The sequence below is a fragment of the Sabethes cyaneus genome, chromosome 2, assembly GCF_943734655.1.
Source record: "Sabethes cyaneus chromosome 2, idSabCyanKW18_F2, whole genome shotgun sequence".
Taxonomy (NCBI): domain Eukaryota; kingdom Metazoa; phylum Arthropoda; class Insecta; order Diptera; family Culicidae; genus Sabethes; species Sabethes cyaneus.
The window spans coordinates 727,878-748,996 of record NC_071354.1 but is presented as its reverse complement, the minus strand read 5'-3'; the positions used below and the strand labels follow the sequence as shown (position 1 = coordinate 748,996).

General features: G+C 38.1%; 1 protein-coding gene across 11 annotated transcripts in view; it reads left to right on the top strand.

Moving 5' to 3' along the window:
* Positions 1–19,870, top strand: part of LOC128738967 (diacylglycerol lipase-beta-like) — a 33,498-nt gene extending 13,628 nt beyond the window's left edge. For all 11 annotated transcript variants that reach the window (XM_053834486.1, XM_053834483.1, XM_053834485.1 and 8 more), the window contains exons 3-12: positions 2,523–2,817; positions 13,781–13,878; positions 14,064–14,279; positions 14,342–14,454; positions 15,236–15,788; positions 15,848–15,971; positions 17,720–18,223; positions 18,462–18,614; positions 18,686–18,798; positions 18,893–19,870. In XM_053834486.1, coding sequence (XP_053690461.1) covers positions 13,784–13,878; positions 14,064–14,279; positions 14,342–14,454; positions 15,236–15,788; positions 15,848–15,971; positions 17,720–18,223; positions 18,462–18,614; positions 18,686–18,798; positions 18,893–19,079 — 2,058 coding nt within the window. In that variant the 5' untranslated portion in view covers positions 2,523–2,817; positions 13,781–13,783 and the 3' untranslated portion in view covers positions 19,080–19,870. The remainder of the gene's footprint in view (positions 1–2,522; positions 2,818–13,780; positions 13,879–14,063; positions 14,280–14,341; positions 14,455–15,235; positions 15,789–15,847; positions 15,972–17,719; positions 18,224–18,461; positions 18,615–18,685; positions 18,799–18,892) is intronic.
* The last annotated feature ends 1,249 nt before the right edge of the window (positions 19,871–21,119 follow it).

Sequence of the window (21,119 nt, the reverse complement as noted above, 5' to 3'; positions counted from 1 at the left end):
GTTTTAACCAATTGATCAATCACCACTCAGAAAAATAGTTGATATAGCTGAAATTTTGACAAAATGTTAACGCCGATAATCTAGATTTACGAAAATGAATTTCTGTCGGTATGTTCCTTATAAACTCGGAAACTACTGAACCGATCGGTGTTTTGTTTGCAGGTGAGCGGTGGGGGGGCAAGGCAGCCCCTCGTAGAAATCATCTGTACTGATCTCTATTACTTTTCTTCAGTACGGTCCAAACGAGCGATAGCGAAAAGATTTTCCTTGACATGGTATTCCGCGAAACACTATATTCCGCGTTACGGTCAACCGAGTCTTTTCCAAAAGTTAGTCTGGAGCAATTTTGCGAAAACTAAGTATGCAAATCTGCTTATTTATATGAACTTTTCAAACCTACAAAGTTTTATTGAATTCAGAGAGTCGTGGCCCGCGTTTATTGATCTTTGATCTTTGATATACGATTCGCGGCACAATTTCCATTGGATAGCCATAAATCAGGTCATCATCGTAAAATCGTGCAAAAGTTCAATTGGCACCAAATATTATCCGACGTCTCTTTCTTTGACGCGTTTCATTCACGCCTTGGCTGACACTAAATAAGACACTAAATGGCACCAACGTGATCATATACTAAAAAACGAATAGCGTTGGCCCCTTGGTGAAAATGTAAATATGTGAAATTTATGTCTTAGGATAAAGTGGATATTAAATATGTAATTAAATGAATTATAATAAAACGCAAAAATAGTAGACAATTAAAAAAGTTTCCAGTTAACAAACTGTGGGTTATTGTAATGCTATTCTTTCTATTCCGTCTTATTTGTAAATAATATGAATACACTAGATCAGCGGTTCCCAAATGGGGGTTCGCGAACCCCCAGGGGTACGCCAAAACTTTAGTTCGCTTCAGAATAGTATAGGGAAATCCGTCAGGGGGTACGCGAACCGAAAAAAGGTTGGGAACCGCTGCACTAGATGACAAGTCGTATTGGAAATCAATTAGAATGAAGCTTGAATGAATGAATAGAATGAAAGTTTGTGTTACAATTTATTTGTAATGCTGAGATCGCCATAATTTCTGCAAAAAGATTGGTATGGAAAAGCAAGTTTCCAGTTGACACGCTATAGCATACATGGCATGTCAGCTCAGATGTTTTCTTGTACAAGTCACCCGTAGCTTTGCGATGTTATGCTAAAACATCGATTATTTTATGTGCAATAAATTAATATGCACCGTAACCAACTGCAAATAAACCATATAACCATGGCTTAGGATGAGCATTTGAAGTGCATTTACTGCAAAAATTCGTGGCTCGAATCGGGAAGGTAACCATAACTTCTTTTTCCTCTGGTGTCTGCGGCTTTCGTAAGATTTTCCATTCCAAGGAAGACAACTTTTAAATGCCACATTTACAACCCAGTCGTGAGCGCATGTCCGCCCAGCTAGTGGGGCAATGTGAGTTTTATTCTTGGAGCAGGTTTTTCAGGCTGACGAGTTGCAGCAGAATCTGTCAGAAAATCTGAACCACACACCAGCAGGTCGTGGGACAAATGGGTGTAGGGTTGCTATACCTTAAAAGTTAACTTAACAAAAATGATGAGATAACTGATGGAACAATGTATTGCAGTTGATATTCAAAGTGTCACTATTTACAGTGTTACTATTAGACGTCATAAAGTGCGAAGGTCATGTCACAGATTTTCTAGCTTAAGAGCTATGCAAAATAAACTAAACGGTGCGATTTGAATAAACAAAATTTGATAACTGCTTTACATTCATGCAATCTTATGAAAATATCAGAAAAAATAGAATTAGCAAACATTTTCATTTCATTTGTGTAAAGCTTCCAATAATGGTTTCATTCAGCTACTAGCGTAGATATCCAACGTAAACGTTCATTCTTAAATAATGGTAGTGCATCAACATAATTTCATGTTCCATTCTGTGAACGATGGGGTCAATCTTTTTACCATTAGACAAATGCTGCTCGGCATGATAGTATTGGACATTGTATAATCAGTCAGCAATCAACATCGAATAGACTGAAAGAGGGATCTTTTGTACTTTTCGGATATTATTTTAGGCTTTTGAATACTGCTAGATTGTACATTAGGCGTACACGTAGGCGAACTACGTATCTGTCGCAAATTAATAATAATAGTGGAATTTAATTTGGAAAAAGTTTTCTTTTCTTTAATTTCATATTTGATTAGAACCTAGTGGAAATACAAGAGTTAAGTTCTTGAATTACAGTTATTTAGCTCAATACAGAACTTGTTAAGTATTATAGTTTTGTTTAATTGTGATTCGGCCCAAGTATTACCATTGGATAATCGACATGCAATTATTTTTATTTAGAATTAGGCTTTGTATTTATTATTCTTAATTTTCTATTGTCGCTTCACAGTATCTTACTTTTGTATTGAATAATGACAATGACGCTTGATGACAGTAGTACCATTTTCAATGAGTCGAGAGCATTTTCATCTAGTATGTCTTTTCCGTATTCTTCCTCCAGATTTTAACCAACAAATGCCGACACGGTTTAGTGTATAAAGAAAAGGCATCTGACGCCTAAATTCGATGACGACAACGAAAGGACAGTGCACGTCACAAGATATAAGTGCCGTTTTGTCTTCGGCTGTCCGTACTCCATTACGCGGGTTAACATCTGAGCAACCGACCGGGTGATCCACACACCATCGAAATGTGCAGGAGATGTAGTTTTATTTCAAGGGTTGTCAGCAGCAATCATAAGCATCCGGTAGTGCCCGTGGTTTTCGTGTAGCAAAACGGTTGGACTACTTCCAAAGGTAAGAAACTTATAGTTAGGTTGTTAATTTTAATATGTACTAGCTGATTACCCGACCTTACACGGGGCCCCTTTGTCTCTCAGTCACGAAAACGAAAATTCTCATAATGCAAAAAACAAAAAAACCTTTTTTTCATTTAAATGTGTCTACTCTCTTTGTCAGTTTTCCTCATGTTGTCCCCAAGCCACTTGTAAATCTGACTTCTTCCCGGTAATACCTGTAAATCGACAAAAAACCGTTTTTGAACCTTCCCTTTGTTGACGGCCACCCTATCCCCCCTTTCGGATATCCAGCAACTTGTACAACTGTTATCGTTCCAATTGAAAGAGAAATGTACCCCTTTACCCATTTGAACCTTTCTTTCTCCTTGTAAGAGACCATCTCCCTTTTTTGTCAACACCCCTGCGCTGATTCTTTTATGCCAAAATACATGTGTTTGACAAACGACGTTTAATGAAAAACAGTCCAGAAGTACCGGAGCTATGACGAAACATACATTCATACTCAGGCTCTTCGTCCCTCTACTTGTCGATTCTTTCCCAGTCAGCTCTCTTCTGTCACGTAGCTAATCAGGCATTGGTTTGCTCTATGAAAATCACTATAACGGAAACTAAACAAAGGTCTTTTTTACCATATATTCCTATTCGGTGGAACTCCCTCTTTTCTTAAAGTTATTTGCACAACTGCAATCGGTTCAAATGCAAGAGAAACGCATCCCCTTTTACTTAGCCTCTTGTTAGGGCCGCCCTTTTGGCAACCTCCCAGTGCTGATTCCAGTGCCAAGTTTGATGAAGAACCATCCAGGCGTTTCGGACGTTGGGCCTCCCCCACTGTTCTGAACCTCCCCCCCTTTTGTCGACCCCTAAGTGCTGAGTCCTTTATGTCAAAGAACATATGTGCCAAGTTTAATGAAGAAGCGTCCAGGCGTTTCGGAGTTAGGGCCTCCCCCTGTTATATAGGGATTTCACGATACTAAAATTACACCGAAACGACCAACTTTATTAGTGTATGTTTATTGTGCCGTGTTCACCCCCCCCCCCCCTCATATCAACCCCCCATTGCTGATTCCCTTATATCAAGCATGTGTGCCAAGTTTGGTGGAGATCGGTCAAGGCGTTCTGGAGTTATGGTGGAACATACAAACAAACTCACGCTCACTTTTGTATGTATAGATTTACAATTTACTGTTTACAACTTAACTAAAGTTAATTTTTCGAAATTTTTAGTATATCACGAAAGTTGAATGAATGAATACTAGAAACTATTTTCACAATTAAATTCTACCTTTAATTTTATTCTCACAGGCATCATCAGTGTCTTCGAAAACAGACACTGTAAGTGTCTAAAATGAAATGAACGTAAATGAACGTTCATTTTGTTACTAACGTGGTACTAGCCTTGTAGCACCGTAACTACAAAAGATACAGCAACACTTTATCCAGCAAAATTATACATATGGTTATTATCTACAAATGTCCCATACATCAATTTGTCAAATTTTGCTCGGTTAGGACGCTACTGTCAAATGAATCAAAATTGAGTCAAAGTGATCGAACCATCCCTGCAAGTAACTATAAAATCATTAGGTCGTTAGGAATGTTCAACATACGAAAACGAGTGATTTTCCATACATATTTGTACCAGTAATAATGGTAAAACACATATGTCAAACACTTTATAATTACTCTCTAGATTACGTCTATAATCTACGTCTAATTTGGGAATTCCAGAATGTCCAAAACCTGAACTCGATCATATGGCTTGAGACATGCGATGGTCGCCAATTGCTATTTTGTTCAGTGTTTATGTCAGTAATATGCTGATGAAATGTCCCCTTATGGGAACCGGCTTCGGGTTCATAGTAACCTCCCAGATCCGGATGCTGATGCTGATACCCAGATCCGGATGGTACGTGCCAAGCTCGTAACTGTAGCAAAGTAATTGATTTATTAAAAAAACCGCATGTTTCAAACAGATTTAAAAATTTTGACAAAATATCTACTTGAAATTAAAGGAAAGAAGAAAACTTTTTTCAAATTAAATTCCACTATTTATACATTGTGCATTTAATTTGGAAAAAGTTTTCTTCTTTTCTTTAATTTTAGGTTTCGTATTCTACTAAGACTAAGACACTCCAAAAACTTCTATCAAAATTATCTAAAAAAAGTCATATTGTAATCACCCAAGGAACACCGGAATAATTATGAGAACATGTAACATATGGTCACCATCTTAAGGAATTATGAAAATAGAAAGGATTTTCAGGAAAATCTGTTGAAAAAATATTGAAAGATAAAGTTTCGACTTCACTAAAACTCTTCGGTGCTAAAAATATGTAGTCCTTAGAAATATTAATTTAGCATATTTCGTACTACTCAACTTTCACTAAACAAAATCAAATAATCACTTGAATCTCTCACCTATTCAGGTAAACGAAAATTGATCAAGGCTCAATGATTAGTCAAACTAAAACTTCAAGCTAAACCGAGTTCAATCGTTCCACAACGCTTATCATTTGTGATAACCAGTTGATATTCCAATATCAGCTGACGGTGAGGATGATATTTCAACTGTTGTGGTTAGATGTCGTTCTCGATAACAAAACAGTATTGAAGATAACGGTCGATTGTCCGCTGCTGTTCAAGCCATGTTTACATTCAATTGTACAATTTTTCCCTTCTTCCGCTTTTTGATTGCAATATATGTATCTCAAAGCATTTTGGGTTGAAAAGTTTACAAATTAAAGCTTTTAATGACAGGAGCTTATGAGTCGGTCAAATAATGTTCTGGGTTCTGGGGGACATGAATTTTATTTGTGAAACAGTTTATTATTAGACTTACTAACGACCTTTAAACTTTATCTGAAGGTATTCTTCACAATCAGTTTTGTTTCAGATAAGTGGGTTTATCTAAAACAATGGACACGGTAACCGCTCACCATAACCAATAACAAGGAAGTGGTGTTGCATATTTAAGCGCACCAGCGGCTATAGCGACGTGACTAGAATTTATCATATACCTATTCTTCACCGTGGTTGTTAACAGCGCGTAATGTGATTTTTAAACTGACTAGATAATCGAATTTCTTCTCGTTTTACTACTAATACGTTTAGGGCATTGTGAATAGATCAGCCGTCTGTGTTCGTACCCACTGACAAATGATACAGTCAGTTGATTAGATCAACCTTCTATCTAATTTTCTATCGAACAATTCATTGAATATGAACAGGAGGTTAACTAGAGTTCAACCAACGTGTAGATTGGTTAGACCTGGGAAAATCCAACAAGTAATGATTTGAGAAGTGGTGTGCAAAACAATATGTAATTATCTAGATATATGCAATATGATTTCAATTTGAAGCGAGCGATATATGCACATAGACGGATTCCGCGCAAACTTGTTTATGGGGTTGTCAGTACCTTCTCAGAATTCAAAGAAGCTTGGTGGATGTAAACATTTCATATAAATAAGCAACTACTCAGTGAAAACGGTTTCTTTATACCTTTGTTATAGTACCTTTATAACAAAGGTTTAGAAATTGGTCGAAAAACACGAAGTTGATCCAAGGACCGGAGGGCCGAGTCAGATATACCAATCGATAGAGCTCGTCAAACTGAGCAATGCCTCTCTCTCTCTGTGTGTGTGTGTGTGTGTGTGTGTGTGTGTGTGTGTGTGTGTGTGTGTGTGTGTGTGTGTGTGTGTGTGTGTGTGTGTGTGTGTGTGTGTGTGTGTGTGTGTGTGTGTGTGTGTGTGTGTGTGGGTGTGTGTGCAGCTAATTTTCTATCGCTCTTTTCTCGGAGATGGCTGAACCGATTTATGCGCTATTAGTCTCATTTGAAAAGTATTATTATCTAGTATATCACTATTGAATTGTTTCTTGGTTCGATGTTTCGTTTAAAAGTTATAACCAAAAATGTGAAAACTACGTGACACGATTTTCTCCGGAACCACACATTCGATTTCAATGATCTTAATACCAAATGATTAGTTCTCGAGTTATGGGGAAATTTGTATTTCATTTGTATGGAAGCCCCCTCTTTTAAAAGGGAGAGGGGTCATTATTCCCCTCCTAAAGATAGGAGGGGTCTCAATTCACCATAGAAATAAAATTGCCTACAAAAACACCCACATGCTAAACTTGGTTCCATTTGCTTAATTAGTTCTGGAGTTATGAGGAAATTTGTATTTTATTTGTATGGGAGCCCCCCTCCTGAAAAGGTAAGGGGTCCTAATTCATCATAAAAAAAATTCATGCCTCCAAAATTCCCCACATGCCAAATTTGGTTCCATTTGCTTGATTAGTTCTCGAGTTATGAGGAAATTTGTATTTCATTTGTATGGAAGCCCCCCCTCTTAAAAGGAAGAGGAGTCATTATTTCCCTCCTAAAGTAGGGAGGGGTCTCAATTCACCAGAAAAAATTCTTGTCTCCAAAAACATCCACATGCTAAATTTTGTTCCATTTGCTTGATTAGTTCTCGAGTTATGCAGAAATTTGTGTTTCATTTGTATGGGAGCCCCTTCTCTTAGTGGGGGGAGGGGTCTCTAACCATCATAAGAACCTCCCCTGACCCCAAAAGCTCCTATATGCAAATTTTCGGATCGGTTCAGTAGTTTTCGATTCTATAAGGAACATTCGGACAGACAGACAGAAATCCATTTTTATAGGTATAGATTGACAAAACACTTGACTTGGTAACAAAATTCTACCGTCACTTTTAATGACCTAATTTTTAAGTCCACGCTCAACGCAACTTGATGGAACTGGTTCACGATAATCATGTAACTGGAATTCCGGAAGTGATGAATAACATCTCGATGGATTTTCGTCGTCATATAGTTGGTTGGCAAACCTTTCCATTCGATCGTATTCCATTACGGGAAAATACCTTTGCGTGAGAGAGTATTGTCTGTACCGCCTCGGGTTGAAGATCAACCAATGACGATGGAAGCACACGTGATAACTACCTGTATATAGAAATGAGGAATCACCTTGTTGCGGAAAAAACTGTGATTTGCAAATAGACATTTTTGTTCATTATCGTTTACACTCCGGTATGTATATTGTAAATAAATGGCACTTAAATCTGCTCTAATTTGGGTGTTATTGCCAGTCATACGATTTACGCGTACTGACTATAAAAAGAAAGCAAAAAGAGAATCAAATTTTTATTCTTATTTATCAAAATTTGTTATTTTGTTCGGTTCCCTAATGCGAGAAATTTTACTTGCAAAGTCACTGTAGTTTCGTTGAGTCGGTCAGTTGAGGTCAGGGTGTACAGCTGAAATTCCGAGACACATGTTGGTCGCGAAAACATGTGTATGTACGGTGAGGCGCTGCAATACGGTAAATGTTAGCCAGGTGTGGAAATCTGCTGTTCTCAATGTGGGTACAAGTTGCACAACGTCCACTCGCAGCGGTAACACAAACTGAGTTCTGATCTAATCGGCTCAACATTCTAAGGTACATGCGCAACGGTTCTAAACTCGTTTCTCGGGCTTAGAATCTGCAAAGTATTGTATACAGCAGACGTGGCTAGGTTTCACGATTAATATAAAATGAAGCTGCTACTAATAGATTCGACAGAAAGTCATTGGATACGCCACTGAATCAATAGTCGAGTGGAAGCGATTGTAGGAGCAGAAACTACTCAAGGACGTGCCTTCTAAGTGGGCACACTACTTGTTGTATGCAATAAAACCACTACCGGTTCTATGAACACATCAGTGTTGATTCTATGTTATAGACCAGAAGAGATTTTCTAACGCCCACCAAGGACCGCATAAAATGCTACATGGGATGCTGGGTGCACGCAAGACGTTGTATGCACTTTTATGGTTTTCCGTGAAAGGTTAAACGCGCTGCCCGCGAACGGCAATTGAATCAATGATAATATGGAATGGATGTGCCATTCAGTCTTGCAATAGATGGTTAGTAAGTTTTACAGTAGAGTTTGCAATCTAGGTCTTTGATGCGATACAGGTTCCTATTTGCAGTCATTCAATGTATCCATCTTCTGAAGGGTCCTAGCTCCTAGCTTCTGACGATTGCTGGCAATATAGAATAACTTGAGTATTTCAGACATGTCAAATTAATTTACGAATCAATCCTGGACGACTTTCCTCGTTTGGCCTTAGAATCACTGGGATTGAGTGTGTTCGTTTACTCTATCAGTTATTTACTATTAAATCAATTTTAAAATGCCTAATCAGTTGAAATCAGTGTTGGGTTTTGTTCTGACTGCGATTTTTATTCGGTTCGTTCTAATTATTGTCTTATTTAACCACTTTTGAGCATAAATGGTATTTCATTATTGGGTGTATTTTGTAAATAACAGAATTTCTTTGATGTTTGCCTTTCAGTCGCGAATTTTATACTATTTAAACGCTAAGTTTGCATGCATCATCGTGCTATTTCTGATACAAGCTTCTCAAGTTAATGATTTGTTATTTCGTCACTGCAGTTCTGTGCTAAACAATAGGATACACGCGCAATCGCTCCGAGCTGTACAAGAATCGTCTCGATAAAGTACAGTCGCGTGTTATCCGCTCCTCAGCAAAAGGCTAGCAAAAGCAGTCAACCTCATTTTCTCATCAACTGATTTATGCAATTTCATTACGTATTATTCTCAATCTCGACTCGTAACAGTCTGGTGCATGTATTCCGGTTCGCCTCGATCTTCTTCAACTTTGCTCGGCAAAGCCATCCAATTGGCATGAGATGCATCAATAACTATTATCACGAATGTTAATGGACGTGTTATCCAGCTGCAATAATATCATATGAGTTTTGTTCTACAGTGTATGAGTCTATAATGACGCGAGGTTTTATAAATCATTCATTCATGCGTGGTATTGATTGTTAGCCAAGTTCTCCGCGCCTAACGTCAAATGCATTCCATTAGCCACAATATTGTGCTGATAAATTCTTTCCTTGTAAGTAATTAGTTCACAGCCCATTAAACACGTACATGTGGCACCGACGGGGAGGGTTACAATCTTTAAAATGTCATGATCACCACATTCTCCCATGGTCAGGGCTCTGATTCAGCTGAATTACCTGAGGCGTCGCCGTATCGCAACATTCTCAGAGCCACAGAATATAAATCGCCTGACGGCGGGTACGTACCTACGTCGAAGACGAGAGCCGTAAATATCATTACGTCAGAGTTCAAAGACAAAGCATCACCCTGCACAAGAATCACTGGGAGCTGTTTGTTATTTGTGCCGATGTTAAATTTACAGTAATTGATAATTGAGACCATATTGAGATCAAATTGTGTTGCGCCATTTGACTTACGATTTGTAATTTGTAGCTTTAATCCTTGCGAAAGTGCGCTGAAACTTTGTTTATCTGATTTATTATATTTCATAGACAATAGAAAACTCTATTTTACCTCTCACGATTGGTGTTTTAAAGTTCACACTTGCATTAGTAGCGATTGATACTCTAAGCAGCGATCGACGAGAGCGATACGGAGTTTCGAATAGCTATTTATTCCTATAAAAATGATTTCTGTCTGTCTGTCCGTATGTTCCTTATAGATTCGGAAACTACTAAGCCGATCGGCTTGAAAATTTGCATGCAGCGATTTTTTGGGCAGGAAAGGATGTTATGAAAGTTAGAGGCCTCCCATACAAATGAAACACAAATTTCAATATAACTCAAGAACAAATCAAGCAAATGGAACCAAATTTGGCCTGTGGGTGTTTTTGGAGGCAAGAATTTTTTATATGATGAATTAGAACCCCTCCCCTCTTTAGGAGGGGGGCTCCCAAATAAATGAAATGCAAATCACCTCATCAGGTATATCAGGTATCAGCATCTTTGGCTCGAGCAGCACGTTCCTCATAATTCGAGGTGATACAAATCACCTCATAACTAATCAAGCAAATGGAACCAAAATTGGCATGTAGGAGTTTTTAGAGGTAGGATTTTTTCTATGGTGTACTGAGACCCCTCCCCTCTCTAAGAGAGGGGACTCACATACAAATGAATTACAAATTTCCTCATAATTCGGGAACTAATCAAGCAAATGGAACCAAATTTGGCATGTGGGGGATTTTGGAGGCATGAATTTATTTTATGGTGCTTTGAGACCCCTCACCCCTGTGGTAGGGGAATAAAGACTCTCGTTCAAATAAAACCGATTTTTTGCGTAACTGAAAAACTAACCGAACTCGAGAAATTGTAGAATCTTCCATAAAACTTAGTCAATAACAAGACCACCAAAAACTATCTATAGTAACACTAGATGATTCAGGGCGAGACGACCGCAGGCAGCGAGTGTTGCCGGCAACACGCTGTCGGCAGCGCCGGCCACTGCGGGGGGCCTGCCCCCAGCAGAAATCACCACTGTCTAGGTTTATTTGTTTTCCTAGGTCTGCTGATCTCTATTCTGTTAGGTCCGAACGATCGAAAGCGAGTATGGAAAGGATCACCCCTGTGAAATGGTACATTCCACAAAAAGGTTTTCCGTGAAATGGTACATTCCGCGTAAGGTTTTTCGCGAAATGGTATTCGGCGATACAATCTCGGCGAATAGTGCTATCCGCACAATATAATACACAGAATGCACACGATGCGCACTTACACAACGATGAAAAGTTGTATTCGAACTTATTGAACATCCTGTAAGGATGAATTATGAATTCCTCAAAAACTTGCAAAACTCGAGATTGTAACAAAGGCCATCCGAGATTCACGAGTTATGTACAACACAGGTTAATTTGTGGCAATACGAATTTTTTCGGGTCAGCCCTATCGTCGGGTCTATACCTATAAAAAAGGATTTCAGTTTGTTCCTTGTCTGTCGGTATGTTCCTTATAGAATCGAAAACTACTGAACCGATCGGTGTGAAAATTCGCATGTAGGGGTGTTTGGGGCCGAGGAAGGTTCTTATGAAAGTTAGAGACCCCTCTGCCCCCTAAAAGGGGGGGGGGGTTACCATACAAATGAAACACAAATTTCTGCGTAACTGGAGAACTAATCAAGCAATTGGAACCAAAATTGGCATGTGGGTGTTTTTGGAGGCAAGAATTTTTTCTATGGTGAATTGGGGTCTCAATTCCCCTCTTTAGAAAGGGAATTATAACCCCTCTCCCTTGTAAGTGAAGGGGGGGGGGCTTCCCTACAAATGAAATACAAAGATCCTTTTATCTCGAGAACTAATCAAGCAAATGGCACCAAATTTGGCATGTGGGGGTTTTAGTAGGCAGAAATTTCTTCTATGGTGTATTATGACCCCTCCCTCTTTTACGAGGGGAGGTCCCATATAAATGAAATACAAATTTCTTCACAACTCGAGAACTAATCAAGCAAATGGGACCAAATTTGGGATGTGGGGGATTTTGGAGTCTTGAATTTATTTCATGATGGTTAGAAACCTCTCACCCCTGTGGTTGGGTGATAAGGACTCTCATAAAAATAAAACAAAATTTTTTGCGTAACTCAGATACTAATCGAACTCGAGAAATTCGACCCTCTTCCATAACACAATAGTCAATAACACCACAGACTACAAAAACTATCTATAGTAACACTAGATCATTCAGGGCGAAACGGTCACGAGTGTTGCCGGCGGAAGCGCCGGCCATTGGGAGGAAGGGGCAATCCCCCGCAGAAATCTCCACTGTCCAGTTTTATTTATTTTCGTAGGTCTACTGACCTCTATTACTTTCCTTCAGTTGGATCCGAACGAGCGACAGCGAGTAAGGAGAGGATCACCCCCACGAAATGGTCCTTTCCACGAAAAAGTTTTCCGTGAAATGGTACATTCCGCGTAAGGTTTTTCACGAAATGGTATTCGGCGAAATGTTGTACAATCACGGCGAGTATCGCTAACCGCTTTCTGGCTAAGTAATGAGGGGAATTGTTTTGTACCTTACTGTGAGAAAAAATTGCAAATTTGTATATTAAACTACCCGTCCCAGGTAACCAATAAGCATTAACATAAGCAGCAAATCAGCAAATCTGGCATTCTAAACTACACGTTGTTGTATATTAGATTTGTGACTGCATAGGTGTTGTAAATTGGTATCCAAAATTCTATTCAAATTCTTCGTGTCGGTAATTAGCAGCAAATTAGCATTGTCAGCACTATAAGAGTATGTGAAAAGCAGTATAACAAGGTTAGCAGTAAAGTAGCTGTATATTTTGCCAAAATAGCATCTAAGTAGCATTTAAGGCGATTTAAATGCTTATTGGCTTGCATTTGAATAGCATTGGTGATGCGTATTGGTTACCTGGGATGCTTTCATAGTTACGTTAATGATTCATCTAAGGTTGAACTCATCAGAATCTTGCAAAACTCGAGATTGTGATAAAGATCATCCGATATTCATGATTTATGTACAACACAGTTTAACTTGTGGCAATACGAAGTTTGTCGGGTCAGTTAGTTATCTATAAAATGAACGTTAAGGCATATGAGAATTTTGTCAACTTAAGAAACTAATTCATAAATTTGAAAAGCTGTAGCGAGTAGAGCACACTGCGTTCCAACAGAGCTATTATTTAAATTATATGTACCTACTACTGAATTGAATTATAGTCGATAACATTTGATGGTAAATTGCCGCTGCGATCTTTAAGCGGTATTGGTACAGTTCATGTTTGAAAAGAGAACCTGACAAAATGTTTTTATAATACTGTTACTGTTACTAACAATAATCGAATTGTATGGATGATTAAAGTCGTTTGAGCAATAGACGATCTTGGCGGTAATTGATGATAATAGAGGGTGATACATAACTCGCATCGTTTCACTAAGCAACTTATCGATTTTTTTAACTTATCAAACTATTATCAAATCTAACGTGACTCGGCCTTGTAGGGTTTACTTTGAATCATTCTCCCTTCGCCTTCGACGATATTTGCATTAGAAACTTCTACATGGATTTCATTGATTTAAATCAATGCGATGGTTGCATATTTTACCTATGGGCTTCATTGCCATTGCAGGTCATGCCAGCGCTGCGTTTATTCGGCCGGAAATGGTTAGCCGCGTCGGACGACCTTGTGTTTCCGTGTCTGTTCGAGATCGTGTTCCGCATCGTATGGTAAGTGATCGCCACCTACAGCAATTACCGCTATTCTACCTTCTCATTCAAATTAATAATAATGATAATTATTTTCACTGTTAAACTCACTCTCACCTTGCGTTGAAGTTCACTTTCCCATCGTATGCTTCACTAGCAGTCTCACAGGTAGCTACTTAATATTTACCATTCAATTTCATTTGTAGGCTCGGGCTGATATCATGCGTAACGTCGACGTACTGGAGCGTGACCGCGGAGTGCGATGAACAAGCTGGACTGGCTGTTCGTGTCTATTTAGTAGGAACCCTAGTGTTAATTAGTGTAAATATAATTCTATTGGTACTGCTGGTTAATCGGAGTGCCCAGGGTAGCATTACCGAGGTGCAGAAGCGCACGATGGTGGCACCACTCCTGGTGATAAAGTAAGCTTACCCGCCCAACTTAATAATAAGCTGCCAAGCTGATGCTGAGTATTTGATTTCAGAATATTGCTAATCCTGCCAGAAACTGGACTGAACATATTTGGCACAATGTGGGCCTTTTGTGGGACAATTGAGTGTAAGAGTGAAGACAAAATTACTCGTACTGTGATCGAGGGTAAGTGAGTTAGAATATCATTGACAAGCTGTGCGTTAAAATCCGTATCATTATAATCAATGCTGATAGGGTAGTATTTTTTGGACTGAAAATTTTCTTAGTCAGCACTTCAACCCACTACCTGAGGAATGTAAAACCAAATTTTCCAAAATTAATAGAGACCGCAGTACATATATGAAATGTTATTATGATAGCAATTGTGTTTCTGAAAAATTTAAAGATATAAAATTAAGATACGTAAGTCAGTTAGGTATATAAATTAAAATATTTAAACCCTCGTTTTATAACGTACACATTTTTCAATAGGGCATCTCACAAGAAAACTTTTAGCTTTTGAATAAGTTTAAGCCTATATAAGTATACTCAAACTAAAGTGTTGATAAAACTAAACATTTTTTTCTTATTAGTTACACGGAAACATAAAATCCATCGACTGTATAACTTAAAATTGGATAAATCTGTAAGCGTCTGAGTAGAATCTCAGGAATTAATGAAGAAGAAAAAAGTTCCATTCAATTTTATTCTTCACTCAGATTGAATATATTAGCTCAGAATCTTTACAATCACGTGGCAGTCGCCGAGACATTTTTAATGTAGTTAGTAGGTATATTGAATAATCCCCGTAAAATCAACGATAGGCGAAAAAGTTCACATGCGTAGCAGTATTACGATTACTTAGATAGACTTAGTCGCTCTGTTCAGTAGGGATTTATTCTACTGAAGCACCTCTATGACCTTACCGTTAGTGATGTTTTATTTATTTTCTCCACTCTCGTTTCAGCAATTGTACTATTCAACTGGGTAGTATTTGCGCTTATTATCTTTGGTTTAGCTATAGTTTTCGACCCGCTTGGATCAGCAAAATATAAAAATGGTAGAGATAGCAATGACAATGGCCCGACAGAATCAGCAATTCACCGAAAAGTTTCTAAATTGTGGTTTCGACGGTTCCGTTGGGCGTTTTGCTGTCTACGGAAAGACGAGTTTGGCCACGAAGCGTTTACTCAGGTTGCCAGTCTACTAAGTGCCCTATTTCGGGGTACAGATCTAGTTCCATCGGATATCATGGCAGGGTGTGTTTTACTACGTGTTCGGCAAAAACGAGAAACGAGAGAAATGCGGCGGATACGAATGTTGAACGATGATGGCCCAAGATATTCTACTGATATAACCAGGGTGTTCGCCACGTCCCCGTCGTGGATGACTATAAAAAATGCGCGTCACTTTTTGCGGTTCGCTTTGGCTGCCTACGGTTGGCCTATGGTTTGCTATATGCACTGCTGTACCGGACCGTATCGCTTGGTTCCAAAAATGACATGTTGCGCTTGTTTCCGGTAAGTCAATATACGCTATTGATCGATCGCAATAATATCATAATCACCGGTATTCGTAGACGAAAACCTCAAATCATCGTTGATGATAATTGTTGCCTTTGTCACGTGTCAGGCGTCCGATATACATCGCGGGTTCGAAGCGAAGACGTCCTACATGCATCTTTCAAAAATCACGTATTTGAGGTAGGTTTTTTTCTGACAAAATGTTTTATTCTCCAATCACACAAAAGAATGTCATCTAGTTTTAATACAGAAGCAACGTTTTACTGTTTCTCCGAACTATGATCGACTCCGAGGAATTTAGAATTTCTTGCTTTCGTATATTCGTTCCAGTTTTGCTCATTCATGCTTTCCGGTGCAGTGGGGTTATTTGAGTCATCTATATGAAATCAAAAAAAGGTAGATGATTGTAATAGATAAGGTATTGATAGCAAACCTTCCATAAAGTTGGAACTGGGAGGGATAACTTGTAGCTTTCCGAAATCATTTCTTGGTCCTTGATCACATTTGATGGTAGCTGCGAAGCAGGACAGCAACAGCAGACTGAATATAATTTTATTCATGTTGATGACAGTTGTGTAACCACTATGTTAGTCTAAAATTTCTAAACGTTTTTTAAAGCTTTTGACGGCTTTTTATAGTAGAAGGTTGACATTACCGGAATTCGATATTTCCTGTTTTCGCTTTTGATAAGAAGGTTGTTTTACCTGTTTGTTAATTAGAACTGATTTCACAGCTCGAATAGTAAGCGGTGTGCCGTTGTTGAAATGCACTTATTGTATTGGATTCAACTGCTGAAGCGGTACGCAAATTTAATGTAATAAATCACAGTTTTTGGTAAATAAATTGATATCCACTCTATACTTTGTATAGGATATAGGTCTATGCATTACAAGTATTTCATGTTAGTAGCTGATTTTCTGTTAGCATAGAGCTATAGAGGTTTCAATTGCTTATTTTACTCAGGGCTGTAAGACAAAATGTATACACTTAAAAGCTACATTATTTATTTTTACCGCATGGAGAACAATTTATCTTATATTTTGTAATTTAATTTCCTATGACATTATGCGTAAAAGTACGGAGAAAAAAACGTACGCTGGTTTTAAATAGTTCTCTTAGGTGGTATTTGAAGATTCAGTAGTGGACATAGCACTGCTAGCTGGACTTACGTTATTTCCATAGTTATAGTGAAAGTAAGCTCCAGTTTTTTTGTTGTATGTACTATCATGGCTGCCCATAATGGAAATTTTCTCTAGAAAACTTTCCCAATTAAACGCAGAACGTTTTTTGCGCTCGCTGTTTTTCAGATCTTTTTCGATATGTGACGTTTCAGTATACTTTTGGCTTCGATCAAAGACTAAAGTTGATGGTTCTTGAGAAACTATTCGTCTTACGGGCTCACGGCTTTCTTGATTATTCGGACAAATGAATATTGCTTCATCGTGTTCATTTAATCCAAAAGTTTCGCAATCTTGGCAATGACAATCAAGAGGTAAGGAGTATCTGAAATTCGGAGATGGATTCTTCTCGATAAGAATCTCTCCATTACAGACGCAGGAAGTTTGATGTAAGAGAGGACTTTTATTGCCATCCAGCTGAAAGGTTGTTGAATGTTGCCTGTAGCTAACAGAGGCTATAGCATGTTCTGAAAAATTGTTATTTAGATTGTTTGTATAGGTAAACTGGCTTAGCACCACCTGTAATGGAGAAAAAAAATAAACGTTAGCTCACCATTGCTGAAGCAATATGCTGTCTGTAGCCCAAGAGCGAGAATTGCAATCCACTTCATAATACACGATCTGTATGAGCACAAACCCAACCAGTGTCTTATATAGTACTTAAAATCGCATAAAATGAAATTGCAAAATTCCACGGCCTAATACTTTGCATTCTTATACTAATGAAAACGATGTTTCTCATCCTTATAGCTACCATTTTGTGTGTTGGCGGACCACAGTACCAAAAGTATTGTTATATCAATCCGAGGTAGTTTATCGATGCGGGACGTGTTCACAGATCTAGTTGCCAATGCTGAACGATTCGACGCCCCAGGAATGCCTCCGGATTCTTCCGCTCACCGTGGAATGGTTGCCGGGGTCGATTGCATGCTGAAGCGATTACGGGAAGGAAACATGCTCGATCGGGTCTTCAATACTTATCCGGAATATACGTTGGTTCTAACAGGGCACAGCTTGGGAGCAGGAGTTTCCATTCTGTTGGCAGCAAAGCTTCGTAACCGGTTTCCGGATCTGCGTGTGTATGCATTCGCTACTCCAGCTGGATTACTCAGTCGTGAAGCAGCGCGATACACGGAGGGATACGCATTTACTATTGGTGTGGGGGATGATTTTGTAATGCGATTGGGTGTTGATTCCATAGAGAATTTACGCACCAGTGTGATTGAAACTATTCGGGCTTGTAAGCTGCCGAAGGTAAACTTATTTTGTTTTTCTTATTTTTTAGTCTTTTCGTCTTTGAAAGTAATTTTCATAACCATAATTAGTTTTCTAGATATTTAGACATTATTTGAAAATGCATTTTTTCAATTTGTTAAGTTTTTTTTTCTCATATTGATTTCCTATGACGAGTATGCCACATATTGTATTCAAGCTATTACATTGAAGTAAATATTGCATACAAGCAGCCTCTAGTACTACTTTTGCATTACAGTGGCGCATTATGTTAAACGGCTTTGGATATGCACTCTTCGGTGTACCATCAAGAGATTTGGAAACCACATGGCACGATGTAACGGAAATTACGAAGAAAACTGGCCAAAGTCCACTCCTAAACGAACGTCCCATCCAAACGGTGGCTGCAGTTGTGAGTACCATATGTATGCTAGGCGTAAATAGAGATTGTCTAACCAAGATTTCGGTGTTGCTTTATGATAGGAAGGAGGAATATTATCAAGTGAAATATCCAAGCGAAGATTTGCCAAAACACGACTATTTACTGGAGGAAGAATCTTGCACATTGTAAGGCGTAAAAAGACAGAACTAGAAAAGTACGTAAAATGACATTCGTTTTTAAGTTTTTAGGTTTTTTATACAAAACGTATCACCAAAAATAAATAATAAATATGTTCTATTTCTTTTTAGAAAAACTAATACTGGCGGACCAACATTCGAAATGCGCTGGGCCACAGCAGAGGACTTTATGGAGTTGAAGGTTATGCCTCGTATGCTACTGGACCACCTGCCTGATAACGTTTTCAGAACGTTAACAAAGATCTTGGAGGAACAAAAAACTCACAACGGTTCTTTGCTCTCTCTGCAGGAAATTTAAGGAAATCCCCACATGCCAAAACCGCAACGATTGATCGAGTGATTGAGATGGTAATCAAATTATCATAAAAAGAAAATCCATGAGTGCCTTATGAAATAGTAATTCTTGCCGTCTTTAAGTTAGAATTGTATGATCGAAATATCATTCAATACCGTACAGGGTATGATTTGGTAGGTCAGGTATTAATCTCTAGTTGGGGTAAACTATCAAATAGTGTTTTGTCTTCATCGTATCTTAGAAATACTATAAGAGTGTAAAAGAGATAGAAAGTAAGTAAAGTTCAGTTAGGATGCTTCCTGTTGTTATACGGTTGCTCACTATTTACTTTAGGCTATTATTATTATTAGAAACGTTCAAGGGATTTCAATTTATTAGAAGCATTCCATAAGTTGATTGTTGAAGGTAACAAACATTCCAGTGTGAATATGAATAGCTGATATTTTATATGCGTTTAAGATATTGATGTAGTTATGAACGATTCATCAGTTGTATGAAGATGAAGCTTGTTATACTCAACAGAATCGAATAGAGCGCCTTATTGACACGAGTATAGGAATTTAAAGTAAAGGTATTTTGTTTCCATAACCTTCAAAAAGAAAGCTATAGGAGACGATTAAGCAAAAGAAAAACAAAATTGGAAACTAGTTCAGTTTTCGATAGTTTTTTGGTTGTGATATGTATTTATTATTTGTAAAGAACAACGTAAATGAATGTGGTATTTTATGTAAGCTGTATTATAAATTTAAAATAAATATCACCATCCGGGGTGACATTGTGCCACGGGGGTGAGATTGGGCCAAAAACCAAACATGTTTATTTGTGAAAATTCATTATATCTATAGAAACTGGTGACCTATATTCAAAATAATGATGAACATAACATATTTATTCATAACTGAGAATGGAACACAGATAATATTAGCAAACTATTTAGCCTAAACAGGGTTTCAAAGTTCGCGATCAAAAATACTCGGAAATAACGCTTGTAAAAAATGTCCCGCATAAACCAAGCCAAACAAGACATCGCATCAACTTGTTATTTTGAAGGTATATAAACTAATCATTTATAATGTATTGAAAGGTTATTATGCGTTGGATAAGTTTTGATTACGAAAATAATATTTTTCGAGCTTTGTACTTTTCGAGCTTCACGGGGGTGAGATTGTGCTAAGCCATAATGAACGATCCAATTTGTGGATTTCACATACACAACAAAAAATACGTCAGTATACACCAGTACACTCACATTCTTTACTAGTGAGCACAATATTTTGACAGATTAGATTACATGCTCCATTTTGTAGCAAACAGCATCATAGGTCTGCTAAATAATTTAAACTAATTTGTACTTTTTCTCTGGAAATTTCAGATGCTTTGAATAAGCACTCTAATATAAGACGAATATATTATACAGTGTATAAACTTCCCGTGTTTATGGAGGGGGAGAGAGGTGGGATGGGCCACATGTTCTGCGGCCGCGGGTTCTCGAACGAAGTCATGGTTATTTTTGTTAAATGATCAAATAGATATGCCCCCTTATGATACACGCTCTCTATATATCTTCCCCTTGTTAACCCTAGAAATGCTACTAGCTATATAAAAGCTGTCCATTACCTACGAAGTCATTTTTAGTTATTTCAGATCACCCCGGATTATTTTCGTTCATACTTTTTGTATGATGTGTTGTTTTTGGCCGACCCCCTGCCACTAGTAGTCCACTTAGTTCATAGATGGCCCCATATGAACTACTTTATACTTATATTTATGTGTATTGTTTATAAACATGCTAATGTTCACTGTTTAGGTATTTACCTTAACATTAGGTTTTTGGCACAATGGGGTGGGATTGTGCCAAAGTTCATGCACTTCTAGTAAAATTAGGTTTCGTTGTAACTAAACCATCTCTACGGTAGTTGTTAATTAAACAATTTACTAACAGGTTTGAAATCAACTTAGTTCCTAACCTAAATTGAGTGTATACTGAGCTTAAGAACCAAAAAAAAAATGCTTTTTTGGCACAATTTCGCCCCGGATGACGGT